The sequence below is a fragment of the Pocillopora damicornis genome, chromosome 7, assembly GCF_964200805.1.
Source record: "Pocillopora damicornis chromosome 7, jaPocDami1.2, whole genome shotgun sequence".
Classification (NCBI taxonomy): Eukaryota; Metazoa; Cnidaria; class Anthozoa; order Scleractinia; family Pocilloporidae; genus Pocillopora; species Pocillopora damicornis.
In genome coordinates, this window is record NC_142676.1 from 21,517,171 (window position 1) to 21,539,082 (window position 21,912).

At 38.1% G+C, this 21,912-nt stretch overlaps 1 protein-coding gene across 3 annotated transcripts; it reads right to left on the bottom strand.

Annotated features, from left to right (window-relative positions):
* Window positions 1-191: 191 nt before the first annotated feature.
* On the bottom strand, window positions 192-21,838 carry LOC113672754 (uncharacterized). Of its 3 annotated transcripts, none has more exons than XM_089211280.1 (22): window positions 21,590-21,838; window positions 21,058-21,088; window positions 14,632-14,880; window positions 14,321-14,536; window positions 12,736-14,151; window positions 11,851-11,900; window positions 11,200-11,376; window positions 10,375-10,717; window positions 9,753-9,866; window positions 9,584-9,656; window positions 8,673-8,787; window positions 8,508-8,554; window positions 7,895-8,033; window positions 7,151-7,260; window positions 6,200-6,323; window positions 5,819-5,969; window positions 5,102-5,168; window positions 4,628-4,688; window positions 3,440-3,537; window positions 3,070-3,196; window positions 1,853-1,894; window positions 192-1,274 (listed from the first exon to the last, which is right to left on the bottom strand). In XM_089211280.1, exons 1-22 carry the CDS (start codon window positions 21,641-21,643, stop codon window positions 819-821), a joined length of 4,260 nt encoding a protein of 1,419 aa, XP_089067406.1. In that variant the 5' UTR covers window positions 21,644-21,838; the 3' UTR covers window positions 192-818. The 3 variants fall into 3 exon arrangements, with proteins under 3 accessions (XP_089067406.1, XP_027044898.2, XP_089067405.1); XM_027189097.2 differs by lacking the exons at window positions 21,058-21,088; window positions 21,590-21,838 and adding an exon at window positions 15,756-16,105 and having other exon boundaries at window positions 10,375-10,495; window positions 10,643-10,717; XM_089211279.1 differs by lacking the exons at window positions 21,058-21,088; window positions 21,590-21,838 and adding an exon at window positions 15,756-16,105.
* Between the last annotated feature and the right edge of the window lie 74 nt (window positions 21,839-21,912).

Sequence of the window (21,912 nt, forward strand, 5' to 3'; positions counted from 1 at the left end):
TAAATCTGAACGCAGGCTTTTTCTATTTATCCTCACACGATCATTGGCTGTAAGGGGTGCGCAATAGCGCAATACTCATATTCATTAACGAAACAAACAAACGAGCAAACAAAAACAAAAATATTTAAGGTTTATATCGAAATATGTCCTGAGAAAGCCTGTCAATACTTGACTTGATCTTCTTGATGATGTTTATTACTCAACCATTGATCAAATTTATTTAGCAGCAATCGTCTTTTTTTTACAGTTTTTTTTTATCCTCAGGTAATCTTTTATCGAACAACTATCTGGTTTAAATAATTCCTCTATAAGTACGACGTTTCTAAGAAAACCGAACAATGTAGAACTTAATTCAATATTATTTACATAGCCTCTTTATGATCGATGAGTGCATTTTAATCAGAATCGTTCCGACCATTCCAATACGCGTACGTTGGGTTGTATTAAGCTTCTTTCGGTGTAATCGGATACTCGTTAGGAGACACGAGGTCCACCGAAGATGTAGTTTTCATCGGAGACTTGCTTACACTAAAAAGCTTCGAGGCTGGAGCATCGACGAGCATGTCGGTATACCTCGGCGGTAACTTCGCCAGGTTCGTGAGGCTCACCGAGTTGTCATCGATTTGCTCAATCATCGATCAAATTTACGCAGCAGCAATCGTCATTTTTTACAGTTTTTTTTATCCTCAGGCAATCTGTTATTGAACAACTATTTTGTTTAAATAATTCCTCCATAAGTACGATGTTTCTAAGGAAACAGAACAATTTTTAACTAAACTCAATATTATTTACATAGCCTTCTTATGATCGAGCGCAGTTTAATGAGAATCGTTCCGACCATTCCAATATGCGTATGTTGGATTGTAGTAAGCTTCTTTCGCTGTAATCGGGTACTCATTAGGAGACACGAGATTCACCGAAGATGTAGTTTTCATCGGAGACTTGCTTACACTAAAAAGCTTCGAGGCTGGAGCGTCGACGAGCATGTCGGCATACCTCGGCGGTAACTTCGCCAGGTTTGTGAGGCTCACCGAGTTGTTTTCGATTTCCATCTGCTGAGCCGACGCTAGCTCCTGCTCCAGGTTCACAAGTTTTAACGAAGGTGGCTCCTTGAATTGTCGGGAGTTTGTCGTCACGAGTCGGACAGAGGTCGTCGTTGGCGTGGCTGTTTCAAGTGATACACTGTTGAATCGAGTGTCACCAGCTTTTCCCTTTAAATTATACTTCCCTCTTGAGCTGAAACTTGGCATTTTCTGAATGAGAGTTTCGCGTACCTAGAGATTGGAAAAGAATCAACATCAGTGGCGGATCCAGGGGGAAGGTGTAAGGGGTCCGCACCCCTTCTCCCCCTTTCCATAAGATCTTTTCTTTTCGTATTGTTTGCCCAATACCAAAATTCTTGCAACGATAGCTGAATCGTGTGTTACTACTCAAAGTAAAGTTTATAAATCAACTTGTCTTGAAATATAAGTTAGCCTATGTAAGCTCTGGTGTGAAAAAATGTTTTCTGAAAATTCCTGGATCGGCTGCTATAATTGTGTTTGTTGATTTTCTTAGAACACTTTTATTCAGGAAATAAGACTGTACAACCACCGATTACAGTATTTTCAATCGAGTAATTTTCTGTTGACTGAGTTCATCAGGTTTTCTCCATTGCCCTTTGTGATTGGTTTACGAAAGTTATCAAAATCTCCCCACCAATCAGACTTGGTAACGTGCGTTTTGCCGCGAATGAAGATGTTTGTGAAAATGGCATTTAGTTTCATTTGGGTCTTAACGAATGAAATACACCTCAGTTTCAAAACTATACTTAGTGCTGTATACCGTTTCGTAATTTACTCGTAATTCTTACCGTTTCGTTTATCCAGCAGTGCGCAAAGAAAATGAAAACTCCCTGAAAAAGGGACCATACGGTTACATATACAGTTAGTTATGAGGAAACTGCGCGTGCTTTTATTACCATTGAACCCGCTCCTACACTGAAATAACAACAGTAGATTTGTTGATTCACTTTGATACAATATGCTAACTCTTCTTACATAAATACACGATTAAACCTACTAAACTATGGAATCAAAGGGACCCTGACAATGTTAAAGGCCCATTTCCAACCTTGATGCAACGCGATAGTCTGTTTTTGTTTTGAACCGCCACTTTTGTTGAAATAGCGCCTCTGATTGGTCAGTTATTTTTACCTTGACACGTTGTCTCAAACTAGCTTCTTCGTTTTTCCGTTGAAAACAATACTACACGTTTTATTCCGGTATAGAATTAGATGAATCCATTGATGTAATACGGACTAAATTCAAAACTACCGCAAAGAAACTGCAAAATGATGAACGGCGAATGTATTTACCGTAAAATAATTGACCATATGTCCAGGATGGCTCTTGAGAAAGAAGATTTAAAGAGGTTTTTTTTTAATCGAGGAATTTCGTGTTACTGGAAATAGGTCGCGGCGCGTGTTGCATCAAGGGTGAAAATGGGCTTTTAATGATAGTGATTGATAATGATAATAACGATGATGATGATGATGATAACGATGATGATATGTAATAGTTCTGCCAATGATGGTGATGATGATAAAAATGATGATAATGTTAACGACGCCCGAGACGGTGATAGCGATAATGATAGCAATAATAATGATAATGATGATGATAATATACTGCATTAATCTGAAAATGCAGTCGACTCTCGCCCTGTGGACACCCCGCTATTCCGGACAAGAGCCAGCCCTCCCTCCCCCTCCCCCCGATAAAAGAAAATAAAGAAATTATTCTTCAATTCGGTGCAAACATGAAAATGTCCTACTTGCGGCCGCATCCTTTTCCGGTTCATGAGGCCACGTTAGAAACTTTATGTTTCCGTAGTTACACATTATTTCATATGTTTAGAGACAAAAAAAATTTGTCTCTTTTACCCCGCTATTACGGACTCTAAATCTCCCCCCGTGGGTGTCCGCAATAACGAGAGTCGACTGTAATTGCATTGTTCGTAAAAGCGAGTTACAAGATAAACACTTTTCCTCTTAACCAAAGGAATAATTTTGCCGTTCACGTTTTATACCTGTAAAGAGTTGGCGATGGCGAAGATGTAATGGAAGATGATCGTGTTCTTATCAACCGCCATGAAACCAAACACCCAAGTGAGGCCAAGTAGAGGAAGCAACACCACTGTCACCTTAACACTGCGCCTGTACAAAAACCAAAGAGAAGGGAATCAGTTTTGTCCACTTATGGGACGAAGGTACGTTTGGAATTGTCCAAGTTCGAGTATTGTTAACTCCGGTGCGCAAGCGGTGATTTGACGCTTTTTTGATCCTTAAATGGGTTTTCGCAACGTTTTTGAAAACTTGCACTTCAATTATAACGACGCAGCTACTTTAACAAGGTATATAGTTCAAGCGGTAAGTTCAAGGTTATTTCTTTTTATATACCTTATGCTTGATTTCCTAGCGGAGTTTTCTTTTCCAGTTTTTACCATAGTCTTCCTCAACAAAACGTAGATAACGCTGACCAGGATGAAACAGTTAATCTGAAATTAAAAAAAAAGAACAAAAGTCAACAATTGTTTTAAATTCGGAAAATAATTTTCTCTGGCGAAAACACAAACTAGAGCATTTGTAATGAGCCTCGCTCACCATAGAATCTTTGTGGCTCAGCGGTATAGCATCGGAGCGCGGAAATCCGAAGGTCTGAGGTTCGACTCCTCGTGGGGACTCAGAATTTTTTTCTTTCTCCCACGCTCGCGACAAAACAAAGAACATCTTCTTTTCTTTTTTTATTCCATTTTCAAACATTATTCCACTCTACTTCCATCAAAGACTTCTCAGGCATAATAACATTAAACAATTAATTTTAATGTCTGTGTGGTTTAAGCTTTATTGTTCGCGTAACATAATTTTACTGATTATGCTATAGAAAATACAATCAATCCGAATTCAGGAGAATCGTTACATATGTGACGGTATAACACCCAACCGTCCCATTGTGCGTGCCTTGTTAGGGCCAAAATTTAGCAAGCGGCACTGAGACCTCAGAAAATAGGACCCGCGTTAGAGTCATTCAAATTGAAGTCTGCGCGGTGCATATCGCAGTGATTAGGTTGACCGTTGTGTTTGCTATAGCATGTTATAAAATAATCATGTAACACTTTTTAGTTGAATACCACGGAGCACGCCACTCGTCACTTGTAACTTCAGGGTATAGACACACGCGTATTAGCTAACACTTATACCTAGAAATACAACTGACTCATGGGATATTCCATGTTATTAAAAACTGGAGCATTGGATAATGCAATTCGAGGGTTTTCATTGGCTTAGCCATCATGAGTTATGCGCCATTATACAATGCTCTACAACTATGGTATGTGTATTGTAATATTTCGTTTGTTATTACAAGGCAAAGTTGGGAAGCTTCGTGTGTATATATTATGGAAATTTTTTAATAAATCAGTTATTCCTCTCGCGCTTGTTGGATTTGAGACGACTATTACCAACTCAACCCTACGGGCGTCGTTGCCCATCTATCATCTCATATCCAACGCACGCGCGTGGAATAATTGTTTAGAACACTCATAAAAAGCGTCCAGTTATAAACTATCGCGGTATGTAATTACTTACCGCAATAACAGCCAGTACCGGTGCAGCAAAAACCCAAATTAGTTTCCCAGACAACCAACAGCTGAAAATAAACGGAAAAATCAGATACCGTCAATTATTTAATCGAATCACTATATGAGTTAACAAGCCTTTCGATGAATCAAATTTGAACTCTACATGACGATCTTCGCCAACGCACGCCCCTACTCTGCATATTAACGACATACACTTCGCCTTCTGGTGAGGTGAATACGCAAGCTACAGGACATCTGTAGCCAGTTTCAAGCATTTTTCTGTGAATGATCGTAAGAAGTTTTAATTTGTCTTGGCGCAGTTTATTTCTGGTGTAAAATCGGTGCATTAAATACAGCTTAGGTTTTTTTAGGCCGGAAAAATTAAAAGAAGAGCCTTGTCACCGTTTGTCTTTTTGAGACGCTTTCTCATATGATTTCATACATCAAATAACACAAATAAATTAAGATGAAAAATAATTACATGTTGTGCGGTCCGTATTCATAGAAGGATAGTCCTGCAGAAGCTGATACGAGAAGAATCGGTGCACCTGAAAAGAAAAGATTTGCCAGATGCATAACGAACTTAACGTAAGTTTTTTTCCTCCAGATTTTGCAAGACAGTGCTAAGTAAGAACGGGTGATATAAGCGCTACCCTCCTTATCACCTGGAAGATTATAAAAGAACAGAGGAATGACTTCGTCATAGGTACACATTCCTTTTTCTTCTCACTCAGGGTTAGAAATGAATACCCTTTGACTGCGGCAGGGAGGCTAACTAAAATGGACAAACCTTCAATTTAGTGGTTGACTTAGTGCTCTTAGTCGCGTTATGCAACGGGAACTGGGGTAGGCATTGGCAGCATGGATTTCTATGTGAGTCTTAATTGTTACTTTAACTTACGCCTAGATTTTAGTGCGGCAGTGAAAATGTGATGTAAAGGAGTAGAATTTGCGAACGTGTATAGATTGGACGCATAACTGCGTATACTCAGTGCGCATGATGGTGCAACGTAGACACTGTATAGCGAACGTTTAGACTCACGCATGCACCTTAAAGCCTGGACAGCGATTTTTGAGTCAAGATCAACAACGTCGAAGTTTCAACCCACGCCCGCCTCGGAGCATTTAAGTAATCACGCACGCGTGGGTTATCACCTATGCAAATTAGTTTCTCATATAGCGAGTTAAAATAACTTACCCCAACCCAGGACGTAGAAGACTTTGTTGTACTTTTTGTTGCTAAAGACGCGTACAATCTTGTTGTAAATATGGATTCCCTCGGCCAACATCCAGCAAAATGAGGCACTGAGGAAGTAGTGGGTTGCTATGGAAACTATTCGACAGGCAAGCTGACAAGAAAAAAGGAGGGAAAAAAGGATTAATCCTTTGCATCTATTGAATATTAGGTTCGAGGAATCGAAGCACGTCCCTCCAGGTAATATTCCTCCTAATGCAAACACCAGAACCAGAGTTATATTCAGTGATGACGAGTTATCATACCCTTTTAGAGCGCGCATACGCATACCTATGTAATATTGTTCATACGCGTGCATGCGTACATACATAATAGTATACGTACCACATCAAACGAAATAATTATGGTGCCAAGGACAAAACAGATTTGTGACAGACAGATTGCCAGGACAAGATTTATATGAAGTCGATATGTCTCACGCCTTGCTTTGGTTTCACGTGGTTTTCTCCTGAAAGATATGGAAGACATGAATTACTTCGAAATCTTTTCTACATAGTGAAAGAAAATTGGATCAAGTTAATATAAATTGACTTTCATTTTTCGTGAAATCTGAAATTCTTAATCGTTTAGATACGTTTTGGATGAAGTTCGTAAAATCAAGCATCAATAATTTTATAAGAATTTCTGAAACAAAAACCGAGCTCAAAACTTACCATCTCTCTTATTTCTATCTACAAACATTACGCTATCGACATTGCTGATCATAGCAGTATACAGGACGCGTGTCATATGAACTTCGTAATAGACCTCGCTTACCGTGGAGTCTCTGTGGCTCAGTGGTAGAGCATCGGAGCGCGGAATCTGAAGGTCTAAGGTTCGATTCCTCATGGGGACTCAGAATTGTTTCTTTGTCCCGCGCTCGTGACAAGACGAAAAAACATCTTTCTCAATTTTTGAAACAGTTTGTGACTAAGAAACACTAATCATTAACTACGTCGTTTAAGAGAGCGGTCCTTAAAACAGACTATATTTTGAAAAAGATTGGAAATATGTTAAAGCTTTGACAAGATCACTCGTAATTGTAGCTGTGTAAACTCGTGGAAATATATTTTAAGATATAAGCACGATTTTTTGACACATCCGTGGCGCAGTCGTTGCACCTACGAATTTTCCTTGAAAAACTGTGGACGTTAATGTGAAATGATTTTATCTTCGTGCAAAAAGAACAAATCAAAGAGAACGTTTTAGTGCTTCATTTCAACCAACAACAGCACTATTTTGAGGTCAATAGATCTTTTCTAAAATACGCAAATCAATCCGTTTCAAATGTCTTACATTGCCAGTGAGAATCCGAATATTGACAAAATACAAAAGAAAATGGAGACGCAACAGCCGACCAGCGAGATGTACATCAGTGTCTCCTTGTTAGCCTCGCTCAGTTCATCCTGAAAATAAGCCAAAACAATGAGTTAGCAAAATTGAATTATCGCTCGTGATGTAATATAGGTCGTATGAAGGTGGAACAGGGAAAACAGTTGCTGTTTTAGGCTAAGTTGGTGGAACAGGGAAGAAAATTTAGAGCTAAGAACGCTTCCTTCTCGTCTTTTTCACTATTTTGTTTGGACTGGCTAAACGAATGACCGTTTATTGACAGAGGGACAGACAGACAGACAGAAAGTCTAACATAGCACAAACGGACCGAAGGACAGCCTGTTTGACTTATTGACCGAAAGGTTGACTCTCTGATTTACAAGTGGACAGAAGAAAGACAAAAAGGAGAATGGTATGACAAAAATGGACTGACTGACCATTGAGTGACTGGTTTAATGAATGATTAAGTGACTGACCGACTGATTCGCTGAGAGACTGGTGCACTAACAGACTCAAGAATGATTGACCGTTTTACCATGCAGCTGAGTTACTAAATGACCGACTGGCAGAAAGTTTCTTTAAAATAGTCAGTTTAGTCCCTGTTCTAATGTAGCTACACACGTTTTAACAACAGCCGAGAAGCTGAAGATTCTGAATGACATAAGAGGCCGAAAGTTTTACAAACATATTTTGTTACATCTTTCTTACATAAATTCCGTGCACGTCCATGATGAGACCATAGCTAGTGAGATGATAACAGTGGCAGATGGTAAACTCCTCTGTGGAATAATTCCTGTAGCATCCAACACTGGACCAGTGCTTTGAAGGATCTCTAGGGAAACGAGCTCTGCATAAATAAATCAACGAGAGGGTTAACTGCTTTTGTAATAAAGTTCGGATATAACGCGCGCTTCATTGGTTGAAAGAGCGTGCTCTATCAGAGTACGAAGCATAGAACTGAGCTAAAGCTGTCACGCCGTTTGCCAAATTGTACCACGTCTAACCTTTTCGCGGACTTCTCTCTAGCTTTTTCGTTAATTCAAAATGAAATTTCGGTATAAGCGAGCCGGCAAGTAGCAACAGAAGAACCACTCATGAAGTGGAGAGAAACACTCAACTACGTCACGTGTTTGTCCCTGCACTTCTTTCGTGCTCTAGTCGCTTCCGTGCTTTTCAATATAGCAGAGCACACTCAAGGCTTTTGTATTTTTTTAAATAGAAACGTAATTGTGCCATAAATAGAAAGCCATATAGCCGGGAATTTATGTTGCAAATTGCCTTTTCCTCATCATCGTGGTTAAATGAGCAGAATGGTACTTACATAGCTGTCTCGTCCAGAAAACTGCATTTCTGCTTATGATATTCCTTCTGCAATCAAAACAAAATTTACAAGGAAATTTAAAGAAGGTCTTTTGATTACTGTTAGCACTGAGCCTGTTTTTTTCGGTGGGAAAGCTAAAGTCTGATTTCATCGTTTCATTGTTACCTTTAAATGCTCAAAGCGTAATACGACCGGTTCCTTTAGATTGGCGAGATGATCTGGATTCACATTTGTTGCCATGACAATAACAATAATAGAGTTTAGGTCGATGCCATCTGACCTAAGAGATGGATAACAACGAGAAAATCATTGATTATTTTATGAGCATCAATCCGAGAAAATGGGAATCGATGAGAACAAAACAGTAAACACAGATGCCCTCCGTTCAGACACAAGGCACAGGGACTGAGGAGACGGAACAAATTTTTTAATTACTGATTTGTCAAGTAAACTAAGTTGTTCTGGCTCTCTAAACATAATATTTAGATTTTTGACCGTAGCTAGATCCAATTTATTTCAGATTGTTGCAGTAGGGAGTAGAACTTGAAGTGAACATTAGCTCCCGCACAACCCCGCACCAATTACTAAAAGATGAGTTTTTCTACAGAGGAGCTATGTTTTGGAATAGGCTTTCCCATGAACTCCGGTCAACAGTTGTTTTAAGCGAATTTAAGCATAAACTGCATCATTGCAGCTTTGAATGAAACACGGCATCCTAGAAAATAGCTGTAAAGACATAATAGGTTTTTATTCTTATAACATTCTATCATTTATTAGTTAGTTTAGCTAAGCAGAATTAGATATTTCTCGCTCTAAGATTGTGCTGAAGGAATTATTATTAAAGTTATCTATTTATCTTAACATGATTGTATTTAAATGAAAATGAGGGGTGGGAGAGAGATGAATGCCGATTTTGACCTCAAGGGACTTTAATTTTCCCTGTAATAAAAATATATTGCACTAACACTGTTTAGGCTTCAACTAGATTTCGAAGCTTTCCGTACAATTATAGATTATCTCAATTGTCTCTCGTGTTTTATCACTCATATTTAAATACTTTTATTACTTTATTTCACCTTCCATTTCTTGAAACGTTGGGTAAAACGTTTGCCATTCCTTTCAGAAGGGCGACAGAGATCCCGACAGAACCTGAGAAAGAGTAGCACATCTTTTTCCATAAACAGAACGTGAGGAAGCCCACAAAAACGTAAAGAAAAAAGTTCAGAACAGAAACGTTGAGTTTACCATTGTCGCTTCTATCTTTCACAGTGTCACTTGGTATTTTGACGCTGTGCGGTGAATTGGGGAAAATTGTTGCACCGCTAAAGGTTTGTCTTCTCTTTGCATTCACTTGTAGTTCTGTACAAATAAAGCAACAGATGATTATGAGTAAAAAGAGGCTTTTTTTTTCTGGGTCACTCCCCTCAGGCTACTGATACATCACTCCCTTCCTAGTTAATCCTAGGATGATCTTAAGAAAGTCCATACTGGCTCATGTGGACATCCGCTTAAGACTTTCCTTCCTCACAAATATGTCGTAGTTCACATTTGAAAACTACTTTTCAAAGGCTAGGTTACAGTGTCACAATTTCTCATGTACTTTTTAACCCGCTACACCCTAAAATCAGTATGTGTAGTCTCCATACTGTTCTCTATACATTTCTTAAAGTTCTGACAAGGAGAATTTGTTAAACGATCAAGAGCTTCTTTAGCTGGTGATAATTTCCTTCATTCTTATACCTCTAAAGTTTGATTCCAGGGTTATATTTTAAATTAGATGCTAGGCACCCTTACCGGTTTAAAATGTTCGAAGATATTTTCAAAAAAAACTTCACAAACTCAGCCTCCCTTAAAAATGATAGCTTACCTAAATTTTCTGTTGATATAAGCACGTCCAGGCCATGTTTTCCTTTCTCATCAACTGATTTTATAATTGCAGGTACCACGTTCTCTACAACGTTTGAAATGACTGTGGTTGGTAGGGTTCCCTGTGGCACAAGGTAAAATATTTTAGCAGAGAGAAATGTCACGAGCGTGGGACATAGAAAAATTCCGAATCCTACGAGGAATAAAACCTCAGACCTTTCAATTTCGCTCTCCGATGCTCTACCACTGAGCAGGAGGCGAAGGGTTACCTTATTTTCGTTGAGTTGTTGCCATGACAATTTGTTGTCATTGTTCATCATTGAACTAACCATCGTGCTAACTCCCTACAACACAAGAAATATTTGGAAAATAGTTAAATCCTGTCTGAACGTAATTTTTAAAATTATTAATTGTACATAAAAACAAATTTAAGTCCCCTGGACGGGAAATGAATTCATCGCGTTAATATTCTTTGAAATTTTATTGCATTGGTATTTAATTATATTCTTTTATGGAGAGAGATATTGGGAGAGCTACGTTCCTTACCCGAGAACGAAACACATTGAAGGGGTTGAAACTCGCAGTCTAGCGCGGTGAGCAGCGTTTTTGCATCTTTTGAAGAATAAGGGGAAATCTTGAAAGTGGTAGTTGTTTGAAGAGTCGTGATACAAGAGACCTTTCTTTATGTGTTAGGATTTCAGCGAGTATTGGAGATTAAAGTTGTACAAAAGGTTCAAATATATGATATTTCCAAAACGGTGCAGGAAACCTCACCTTTAACTTATAAATATATAATGAAACATCTAAGATCATGTCGCTTCCTTACCTCCATCAGCTTCTCGGCCTCTTGTGTACTGGTGTTCAGATTCTTCATCTTATTTTTGACATTATCCAGTACATCAACCGTTTCCGTCAGTTCTTCACTGCTCATTTTCTTTAAACCGTTCACTTCCTCTGCCATGTGATTTGTTGCTGCAATAACAGTGGCGACGTCTGCAGCTTGCTGTGGATCATTTCATCATGAAATAGCTTATTAAATTTCAAACTGAAACTGGATTTTAAAGCAGAATAAATTTTAATCTTCCACTATCAACACTATGGCTCGTCATGTTGCTATCTTGAGTTCCTTCTGATTCTTTTTTGTACTTGCCACAGTTTTGATTGACCATTCGTTGTGATTACCTTTGGTTTGGTTGAACGACATACAATTCAAAGCGCTCTAGCAGAATGTCAGTGATACAACGTATATGTTTCCTTAGTGTATTTGATACTTTTCTTTATACAATTAGTGGCGAAGAACTGTCATGCCCTTGTTTTTGGTTTTTGGGGCTGATAATTTACGTATTTTTACCTTAACAGTCTATTTCCTCTAGGTAGGAATCGACCTTTTTTTTACGACCTCCACACATCTTACGACTTCGGCTTTAGATTATAACTTTCCTGCTCTTCAAAATAGTAGCAGAAACAAATTTCTTACCGCTATTTTTTGCTTTCCCTCAGCAAGTGTCGTACTTAACGGCTTTCTCTCTGTCAGGTAACCATAAAGCACGTTCGTCATTCACGATTTATTCGCAAACAAGAAAAGATTTAGTGAAACTAAAAAGGTTTTGGGTCTTAGTGATTACGGGATGATTGTATATTACTTTCTTCAACCCCTTATCTACTGTTGATCAATGGTTTAGCTAGGGATGACCTCAGTCACACTGTGGCGTTTCTTCCCATCTAATGATCATGAGCTGAGAGCGATTTGTCAGACTGTTTAAACTTTCTCAGCGGCTTCCCTGCGGTGCGTTTACCAGATGAAGACCCATTCAGTAACACTTAGGAATTACAAACGCCTGTATTAGTTGAGTGAGGAAAGCGAAATTATCCAAACTCTAATTTCTGACTGTTAAGGATTGCAAAGTTTTCCATACTTTGGTGTTTACCAAGCATGAAAAGAATATTGCACCATACATTATTATCATTAGGGAAGTAATGAAACCTCGTTAATAAACCTTTCAAATTTGCCAAAAACTCTTTTAGACGCTTATTACTATAGGCAGCGTCAAGAGAACTTATAGCCCGCACTGGGAATACATTAATTGTTCACAAAATATTGATTGTTTAAAACTGCAGCCTAAGACATAACTGGCTCTAAATGCTTGGCTGTCAGTCTCACCTTCACACTTTTTAATTTCTTTGTTAAACGAATACCCAGTCGCGCAGGAACAGTGAAAGCCTCCAGGCGTATTTGTGCAACTGACGCAATCTATACTGGAACTCTGAAGACATTCGTCCACATCTTCACAAATAAAAATATTGATTGTTTAAAACTGCAGCCTAAGACATAACTGGCTCTAAATGCTTGGCTGTATCTCACCTTCACACTTTTTAATTTCTTTGTTAAACGAATACCCAGTCGCACAGGAACAGTGAAAGCCTCCAGGCGTATTTGTGCAACTGACGCAATCTATACTGGAACTCTGCAGACATTCGTCCACATCTTCACAAACCCTCAAATCGCTTGCGAGCCTGTAACCATCACGGCAAGAGCAGCGGTAACTTCCATCTGTATTATGGCACTTGTGCTCGCAAATGGTAATGTTCTCGCACTCGTCTATGTCTTCACAATTCGTCTCAGAACATTCAGTACATGAGCCGTTCGTGCTACAACCGAGGCTTTTATTGCAATAATGTTCGTCTAAAGTCCTTTTGTAGCCTTTCCTGCAAAGACAGTCGTAACTCCCGGGGGTATTAACACATACCTGAGAACATTCTCCGTTGTCTTGCAAACATTCGTCGATATCCGAGCAATTTTTGCCATCAGGAGAAAGTTGGTAACCGAGGAGGCACGAACAGTTATACCCCCCTTGATAATTGTTACACAGCTGTTGGCAGCCGTGCTCGTTCAGCTGACACTCATTAATGTCCTTACAAGATCTTTGATCTGCTTGTAGCTCATAGCCTCGTAAACACGAGCAGTTAAAACTACCAGGGGTGTTAACACACATTTGCTGACATCCCGAGCGTCCGCTGCTACATTCGTCTACATCCACGCACGTCTTTCCATTGTTCGCTATTTGAAAACCGTGTTCACACGAACATTTAAAACTTCCAGGTGAGTTTGCGCAATAGACCTGGCAGCCACCGTTGCTTATTGAGCACTCATCAATATCGTGACAGTTATTTCCGTTGGAAGAGCGAGTGTAACCTGAACGACAGTCACAATGAAAGCTTCCTGGAGTGTTCACGCATATATGCTCACATAAATTGTGACCCTGACACTCGTCAATATCCACGCATTTAAATTTGTTTGCAGACCAGCCCTGGTTGCACACGCAATAATAGCTGCCTATCTCGTTCACACACACATGTTCGCACCCACCGTTGTTAGCGCTGCATTCGTTGTTGTCCCTGCATGATTTTCCGTCCCCGTTGAGTTGGTAACCGTTCAAACACGAGCACTGGTAACCTCCATCTGTGTTGATACACATGTGTTGACAATCATGTGTTCCAAGTTGACATTCATCAATGTCATGGCATGATTGATTGCTTTTATTGAACGTGTAACCCCCGACACAAGTGCATTGGCGACATTGGCAATTGCTTTGTGTGTTATTGCAATAAAAGCTGCAAGTGCCGTGGGTAATGTTGCAGTTGTTGTTGTCGTTGTCGTTGTTTTGACACGTTGGACGGTTGGGTAACGGCTGGTTACAGGCACAAGTGTAATCTGTATTTTCATGTATTTCTTGTGTTTGGCAAAGAGGTTTTTGTTCCTCGCTGCAAGGACTTAGAGCTGTGGTGAAAGAGAAACAAGTTGTAGCAAAGTAACTTGATTAATCTTCTTGAGGATAGTTAAAATAAATGAGCGCAATCAAGTCCAGGGAAAGTATCTTCAAGTTATATTTTAGAGGCTTTAACAACTGGAACTCTTACGAGAAATATCTAAATTAGGTTGAAAATACCTTTACAAGTTGTTCCGTGTCTTAGGTCATCAAAAGCGATATAACCCCAGTTTTCGGTGCCTCCATCTACCAGTTTCACCCTTGCAATGCTCCCAACAAATTGTTTAAGATCCACCTTGGTTCTTTTGAGCTGTGTTAGACAATTACCAGTCCTCGATATTACTGTGCTATCATTGACCACAATTTCCATGCGAACTGTTTGGATGTCACAACCCCCTACACGAAAGAGGAATACATAGTTAAAAGCATGATGATGATGTAGCATCTAATTAACTGGATGAAAGGCTTATTAGACTTATGTCTGTCTTTACCACCAATCAAAAAAGATAACGAAGGGCTTCTGATGAGAAAGGGCGGCGACATCATCGTTCCTGTTGCCTGTTTTCCAAGTGAGGAATTTTGCCATTGGCAGGGCGTTGTGACATTTCTCTGAGTGTCAATCAACCAGTTTCCTTGGTGACCAGAGAGAGAAGATCCCCCAAATATTGGCTGGTGGATAAACGCACTACCTTGTTTGAACCAATCATCAGCGCCATGCTCAAAATTGAAAACTGGGCAATCTTAAAGAGCAGAAAAAATAGGAATTTTTGGATGTAATCTTTTTCGTAGTTTTGGGATCGTAATAATTATTTTCTCCTCTTACCCCAGCACGACTTAAGATGGTCTCTCTTTGAAATTCCTTTTAAAATATGGCAGTCAATTATGATAAAATTTATTTCAACTTTTCTCGCTCCTCCCCTTTACATGTTATTTGCATAACACCTTAACAACTTGCAAGGGCAGATTGCCTCCTTTTAGAGGAAAAAATCTTTTTTACTCTTTTTTTTTTTAACCATTTTTTACCTCAGTTTATACTATATTAAGAACACAACAGAGAAATATCCTACAAACCAACAGAATTCGTTATTGTCCAATCGTTACTTTTGAAGCCTATGACCATATTAGAAAAGGATACGTAATTTTAGTCTATGAGAAAAAAACAGAATGGTTTTCCAAGTTATATTTAACAGAAAAAAAACGAATGTCTAGTCGAAACCAATTTTTTTCAATTTAGCCCTATTAAAGAGAAAGACATCCAATATTTTTAAGTATCATTTACCTCAAACGACACAGCTTAATTTGTCGACTTTAGAATTGTAATCATATAAATCTGATCATAATAATATTCTAACAGGCCATTCGTTGCGAAAATAATTTGGTTGAAAAAGCTTGGTGGCTGAAAAAATATATGTATTCATTACTTATGAATAGTATCGGATCATAATAATTTTCTAACAGGCCATTCGCTGCGAAAATAATTTGGTTGAAAAAATATATGTATTCATTACTTATATTTCGTCTCCAGGAACTGTGTTAGATATACGAAGTTTTCTCAATGGTGTTGTAACGTTAGCAGAGATAATTTAACGATCGTGACATTCTCTTTTTCACTCACGTTTGGGAAATTCGTCGCTAATTGGACTGGCGTCGATCAATGATATTAGACCCTGAAGAACGGCAAAACCATTTAAAATCAAATTTAGGCTGAGATACATGACGCATTCCCGATGGCAACATTAAGATTCAGCATCGAATGCCGGCGCAAAAATCTCCGATGAAACTATAAAAAGGCTTCATATGCAATAACAGACAGAGTAAAACAGGATAGAGCCCTTCAGATGAATTCACTGTTGATCGTTTCGTGCTGCGGAGCAACCACCGGGACGTCGGTAGATAATTTTAAAGTACATTGTTTATCGTGAAGTTGAATGCTTCTTCACGTTGATTAACCTGATCCGGAAAAAAACATAAACCTTTATTTAAATCTTAAGAATAAAGTTTAATTAATTTTGGCGACACACAACCCACGGATTAAGTTTATCGTATCAAACATTGGTCACAGCACCGTAGGGAGGGAGATAACCTGGACATTTTCTTACATGCATGAAACGTCTTGAGGGGCAACTTTTATGTTCTAGAATCGGGTCTGCCTTTGTTTTGAAAGTCTTGTGTAGGCGTAGGTTTTTTGTTGTTGGACCAAAGAATTGGCTGATGCAGAGTTGTATAATTTTGTCAATTTGTCAAGATAATTTTAAAATGATGAAAACGGTTTCACGTTTTCAACGATATATCCTAGAAGTTTGAATATTATGGAGGTTGTTTAATTTTCCAGCCGTTCTCAAACAACACAAAACTGACCGATTCATTATCTGGGATCACGATTTTAAATTGTTAGAACGATTTTTTCCTTTTTGTGTAGGCCACTTTATTGCATAAGTGGTCATTTTGACGCCTCGCTTTTTATTCAGATGACATAAAAAGCAAATAAACTTCTTAGAAATTTCAATATACTTAATTACGTATAAACCAGGATAGCAAAACACCAGAAATGAGAACAAACTTAGATTAAGAAACACAATAGAAGAAACTACACAAAAAATTTGGCTAGGAATTATTTCAGTTATCGCCGGAAGTTTTCCGAAAATGTTGTTTGGCAAGTCTGCCGAAAATTCTCGAACATCACACAAGTAGATTAATTTCTAGCTACTTTTTGCAAACATTGTTCTTGTTGATTGGCCCAATTGTTTCACTGTTATCAGCATCGGTATTTTTTTTGGCTCTAACAGTTTCCTTTCACGTAATCTACAATAGCCATGAAGATGTTGTGACTAATATCATTTATACCTTAGCTTAAATACTGTGCGGGTGATCTGAACTTTGTTCTTTTTATAAAACATATTAGAGATGTGTTGTGAAAAGAAAAGCAGATAAAGTCGGAAAAGAAGAGAAAAGGATTATGAAAATTTTAGACAATTTTTGACAATTTAGATCTACTAATTTCGTATAGCTGCTTACATGGGTTAGGGTTAGCTACATCCTCTTCACTTTTTTTAAGATATCATACAGGAAATCTGTGTCTGAGGGTGAAAAAGATAAGATATGTTTCTTAATTTGAGTAAAACTCCACTCCTTGCCATGGAAGTACAACTATTCTCAATAACAGTTGTTCTTTATCTATGCAATTTTTGTATGCGACTTTGCCTGAAAAATTGTCGTTTGCCCTAGGACCTCATACCGTCGTTATTTTAAAACGTGGATCATTGCCTTGTGCAAATCTCAGCTTTATTCATGACGTGATACTTCTGAGAGCAACCTTAATTATTGATTTTTTTCATTGCAAAAACTCTCTTGCGAATTTTTTTCTTTAATGTTTTAATTTCTTGGCAGCTAAAGGGGAAAACTAGCGAAACAAGATTGCGTTTGGCGAAATGTGTCATAACCAAACAAGTTGAACAGCATTCTTGAGTAAATAATGTCATAGTTTGAAAGGAATGCATTTGCGTCATAGCCATTTTATATTTGTGTCTGTCAAAATAAATAAAACAAAATAAACAAAACCTGAGGTTCCGCGTAGATTAAAAGGAATCGTAATTGAAAGGCATCCAAAAAATTGCGTTTCTTGGTACCTGATATTTTTTTCATGAGTGGTTTTCAGAAATGCGAAATGCATTTTCTAGAGAAAAGGCCGAACCCCGATCAAACGCTAGGGTAAAGTAGCATATTAATTCTGGGCTTAATTGGAGCCCTGACCGACGTTCCGACCTTCACAATTTGCGATCGGGCTAACATGCCAACATCTCTCTAAGAAATAGCACAGCTGCGACATACTGCTGCGATAATTTCATTTGTGAAGATTTCCAGAGGAAAGAAATGCCCATTCAGTTAACCCAGTAACATTTTTCTGACGTTCAGGGGATGGAAAATTTGTACCGTCACGATAAATGACCCCATGGATGCGGAGGATGGGTGATAAAAATTAACCTAAACAGAGAAAGAAAATAACGCTACGTTAATAAACGTTTAGCCTCGATTTGAACCTGGCCTTGAAATAGTTAAATTGTTAACCACTTTTTTTTAGCCTCGTATGCACAGTAAGTCCAAGAGTCGTTCTTTTCATTCCTTTTTTTATTTGCAATTGTTTTACTCAACATCGTGGATGTGTAAAGAGTATCTTTGTGTGATATTTTGCAATTTTTGTTTACGTGGGTAAGTTTTGAAGAGCCAATGCCAAAAAAAAAATCTCTGAACTTCCATCTCAAGTTTTCAAAGCTTCAAATTTCGTGAACCGTTTTAAAAGCAAGAAGTGGAAAACGCCCATTGCATTTTACACTTGCTATACATGGAAATTCGAATGTAATAGAAATAGTTAAAGAAGGTTTGCCTTCGTTTAATAGATGCGTTGATGTTAAACACTTTGATGTAAGGATTTCTATGGACTTGAGAGTCATTTAAAATGATTGTAAATTGGTTGGATTCTGGTTGCAAAGTACTGCACGCGATGAACACAATGGAAAAGAACCAACACAGCACAGCGGACTGTTGTTTAATGCTTATTGTGCACAAATATTAAGCAGGACAGAGTACAAATTCATATGGTCTTGGTGCGGAGATATATCTTCTCACTAAATAAATCCTGTTTGTTGATTACGTTTCCTTTAACAAGATCGTGCGAAAAACTCGTAACACGGCTCAAAAAAGTAGATTTAGAGCTGATTCTGAGCTAAAAATTTTGTTACTGGGCGCGTTAATTTAATATTTTCACGGACAGCCGCTTTGTAGAGGTTTCTCAAGTCCCGCAGATACTTGAAGCAGCTCTATTCATTTGGGGTGTGGGTCGAAGATTAGGAGAGGAAGGCACGTTCTACTTTTTAAATAAGACATCTAAATCTAATAAGACTTTGAAAGTGGTTCCCTTAGTGCCCGTGAATATCCGAGGAAGCACAAGACGAACAAGACTTTAGCCGGGTAATCGTGTGTTATCAACTGAGTTAAAAACGTAAATTGGCCACCGTAAAGAGTTTAAAGGCCGACGTTTCGAGAAACGATCGCTCCGACAAAGGGCTAAGGCTCGAAATGTCAGCCTTTAAACTCTTTACGGTGGCCAATTTACGTTTTCAACTCAGTTGATAACACTCAATTACCCCGTTAATTATATAATATATGGATGTAACGATTGCTTTTAGTACAAACGTACCAAATGACCTAGTCTCGCAAAAAGCTTGACTCAAGTTAGCCAAGGATTCACTTTCGGAAACGTTTTAACTTAAAGAGCCTCATTTAATGAGGCAATAAGACAAAAGGAAATTGTAGCCAAGGTAAATTTATTTTATGATAGTGCATTCGATCCTGTGATTGACGTCTTAATACTGTACGGGCATGATTGACGCATGCATTTTAAATGATTGCAGCTTTTTCTTCCCTTGCAACGATCTTTACTGAAGTAGTTTTAATGAAAAACTTGACTAAATACCCCCGGAAGCTATCTTGTTTCTAGACTTTGCAGAAACCAATGAAAAAACTAAAAGTGCAATACCTCGTTGTAAAAATTGATTAACCCAAAATGCACATTAGCATGATTTTCGAATTACGACGGATCATCTTCTCAGAGAAATAATTTTAGTGTTATTTCAGAATACAGCCATGCGAGATGCCGTCCCTTTCAGAAACTGGCTTTTCAGGTTTTTGACGCGGACACTTGCAAGTCAAAAACTTTCGATTTTTTGTTACATTTCTCTTGTTGTTTGGTATTATATTTTATCGATTAAAAAAAGTCATGTCAATTTGGAATTGCTTCGGCGTCTTAAAGACTAAGGCCTCTACAGTTAGCATTGTGAAAGTATCGGTGTAGACAATTATAGTTTTGTGAAATATTTTACAAACTAGTTAAGGACTTAAAGTCAGAACAGAAAACATGCAGTAGTAAAAGAGTAATTTCCATTCCAATCTTTCCAAAATTTCCAAAGGTGCATGGAAGTATGAAGTACTGTTTTGTAGATGCGATATAACACAGCATGCAATTGTGATCGCAATATAGACCACACATTAACCATTGTAAGAATCTAATATACACTTGAATAGTGACTAAACATTAAACGCTATAATTAAGTATAAACTAAGGATATTGCTTATCTCGCCACAGTTTTCCTATGGTGCATTTGATCTCGAATTCTCACAACGAACTCTGCTTCCTTTTCTTTTGCCCCGCGTTTGTGATAAATAAGTGAAACTGCTCTTAACATATGTTAATGTCACGGAGGCCGAAGAGACCGAAATATTGTCCATGGTAATAAAGAAATCTTATCGCCACCTAAAAATCATATTAAACGCCTACAAATTTTAATTACGTTGCTTATCGTCTGTGTATTGCTAAAGCGATACCTTCGAATCTATATGCAAATTCTTTACTTTTTAGGCTTATAGTCGACCTGCTTCCAATTATCGGAGGTGTTTACTTGATGCAGATGTCATGGAATTAATGAGCTGTTTTTCGGCAAAAGGATTTGTGCATGAATTTTAGAGAGAGTTATTGCACATGTGTTTTCGATAACCGAAATTTTATACGGGTGAGCTGTCCGTAATAGAAATAAGGAATATCTTTGAAAACCTTTTAGTTTCCCATGACTACTCATGACTTTCGCAATAATTTGTAATTTTTGTTCCTTTGTATTTGTATTTACCGACCGAATTTGACGGTTGTAGGTAAATGCTCGGAATACATGCAATGTTGTCTTTGTGAATTCCAGAGGCATTACGTCATCGCCACCGACGTAAAATGACAATAAAGCTTCTTTTGCAGAGGGATGTTTCTACGTAGATTTCGAGAGACCCGATATGAAAAAAAGATTACTTTGAATTACAAATCCCTCACCCTACGAAGGTTGAAATAGTACACTAAAGACAGTCAAGTATGTACAAACCAGAGTAACACAGCACCAGGGCTTGTCTGAGCTGTAGAAATAAAAGAGGTTATTTTATTAACTGCATTCGTATTTCCAGTTATCAACTCCAGAATGATGAATTTGGAATAGCTTCATGTTTTAAAGAAATTAAAAGCTCTAATTTTCTCCATATGGTTTTATATATTTCAGATTTTAACCGAAAGCTGAGGAAAGCTGTTAGATATTATTTTGCTAAAAATGAATTTGCACTCTAGATTCGTTTTCGAGTTGTACTTAATGGTAATAGTTGTTGCCTACAATGATCTATCCGTAAATGAGAACTCTGAAATATGCCAGATTTGCCATCTTAACATTATTTTATATCCATGCAAACTGCAATATTTTCCTAGATGACCAAGGCAAGCAGTTCCTAAGTTTCAAAATTTACTTTTGGTACAAAAAAGTACTTATGGTCAAGAAAATTTCATGGAAATTGGAACCGTGGTAAAAACTGTTTATGTCTCAAATGTTAGAGTGGGTTTGTAGACCTGAAGTAGTAATGAAGACTAACCGTAATTACGAGTACTCCAAGCTGGTATGAAAGCATGGTAGACAGAGATACCATCGATGCCGTGAGAGTCCAAACTTTTGACACCTCCGTGTTGTAAGAAAGCTTATTTGTTCACAATAAGGTTCAAATTCAACTTGATTTAAGGAAAAGCCATCGTGACAACATGAAAGTATGCAAATTTCCGGTGGATAGCAATACTAGTTGGCAGGGTTTCTGGCGATTAAGACTCTGTTTTAATTGAAGCAATCCGTTTTCTTTTGCCGACGTAACGGATATTTATCTTTAAAAAGGTACCCGTAATGTGGGGTGCCTTAGAACGATAT